Source organism: Octopus bimaculoides, chromosome 1 (genome assembly GCF_001194135.2).
Source record: "Octopus bimaculoides isolate UCB-OBI-ISO-001 chromosome 1, ASM119413v2, whole genome shotgun sequence".
NCBI lineage: Eukaryota > Metazoa > Mollusca > Cephalopoda > Octopoda > Octopodidae > Octopus > Octopus bimaculoides.
In genome coordinates, this window is record NC_068981.1 from 94,419,202 (window position 1) to 94,421,016 (window position 1,815).

General features: G+C 27.3%; 1 protein-coding gene across 1 annotated transcript in view; it reads right to left on the reverse strand.

Annotated features, from left to right (window-relative positions):
- The window catches only part of LOC106873159 (uncharacterized), a 161,723-nt gene that overhangs the window by 144,395 nt on the left and 15,513 nt on the right, over window positions 1-1,815 (reverse strand). Inside the window, exon 10 of the mRNA XM_014920386.2 lies at window positions 124-260. Coding sequence (XP_014775872.1) covers window positions 124-260 — 137 coding nt within the window. The remainder of the gene's footprint in view (window positions 1-123; window positions 261-1,815) is intronic.

The following is a 1,815-nucleotide window of genomic DNA, read 5'->3' on the forward strand; positions in this document are numbered from 1 at the left end:
TATATATATATATGTATGTATATATATATATATATACATACATGTGATATATATTTACACATGCACATACATGTATGAAATTATATATATGTATAATTTCAAAGGAATTCAGGAAATACTTACCAGAAATAACTTCTAGATTTGCATTGATAAACTCAATGAATTTTTGTTCCACAAGAATATTGGTATTTTGCATTTCTAATCCAGTCATGTCACCAATCATTTCAATAATTTTCATTATATTTATCTCCAGTTTAGTACTAAAACAAAAGAAAAGATAAAAAGGGAATATATATTTTATATTAATTTATAGGAGACATATATTTTGTTCAGAAATGTTTTTTTGTACACTGACAAGTTTTACTTTAAGAGAAAGAATAAGCATTCCTCACAGGTATTTCTAATGTAGCCAAATATCATCGTGAACATTTCTGCTCTAAATAATCTAGAATTCATTAAAGGTTATTAAATCTTGAAGGTGATTATTACCTGAAGTAGTTGTATCATACGGTTTATCTTTTATGTTATAAAGAATGCGTATAAGTTAAGTTTATCTTTAAGCTAGAGATGAAAAAAAAAAGAAATTCTTTCGGCAGCATATGACCAATCATATAACTTTGACTATAAACATATTTTTCCAACTTATTGTCATTACAATTCTTGTTTTAACATGTTTAACTCATAATTTTGAGCCTTCAATGCAACATGTCAGCACATTTCAATGTTGTATTATCTTGTCAGAGTCACATCTTTAAATCTAGCCTCACAACTTTCTCTATATCTTTTGTTGACCTTCATACGTTTTTTTACTACTAGACTTTCTTGAAAGCTCTAAGGTAAAATTTCATCAGTGATATTGTATTCATAGAGTATATAAAGAGTGATTTAAAAATTGGTCACTTTTTCAACATATACAACATAACATTATCTAAGAAAGTGTTATATTTCAGGATGGTCAATTTTTTTCTTTTTGACAAATAAACATACAACACATACATGATAAATTTGTTCTTCACTTTAGTTTTATTATTGTTCTAATTTTAGCGTCCTTTGTCCGAAATCTTTCATCACTGCTCCTGTGACATCTTCAATGACTGCCTATCTCAGAGACATGTGGGATAGTGAGTTGCTGAAGAGGTCACAGGAGGTGTGACAAAAGATTTCAAAGGACACTAAAATAACAATAACAATAAGAATAAGATCAATAATAAAGCTGAAGTGAAGAACAAGTGTATAATGTATGTGCTTATCTAAGAAACAAATTGTTAAAATCTTATATTATTTGATGGTTCATTTCTTAGGTTATTTTCAGATATGGGCTTCAACCAGAAGCTAGAAAGTGGAAAGTGGAAACAAGAATGTACTTTGGGTTACAACTTATATTTTTATTCCAAAAGATACCTCAAGAGAAAGCATAGGTGTCATATCCCTCTATCTTTATATCCCTCCAAAGTTTTTAGGTTTGAAACCTGCATAAATTAGAATTATTAGTTCATGATTTTAAACCTTGTTGCAATCCATTATTTTTAAACTGTTAAGTAAGACATATTACATTTCTTTCCTTTGTTTTATTGCAGAAAAATACTGTAGTTTATGATCTAGTGGAAAATTACATATCACAATAATTCAAGCAAAACCTTGATGGGAAACCCATTAAAAATTGGAAAAATTAAATGACTAGTTAAAGTCATAGATGTAATTCTTTGTACAAGGTGTATGTGTGTATGTGTTTATATACATGTATGATATATATACGTGTGTATGTATGTGTATGTATATATATATATATATATATATATATATATATATATATAT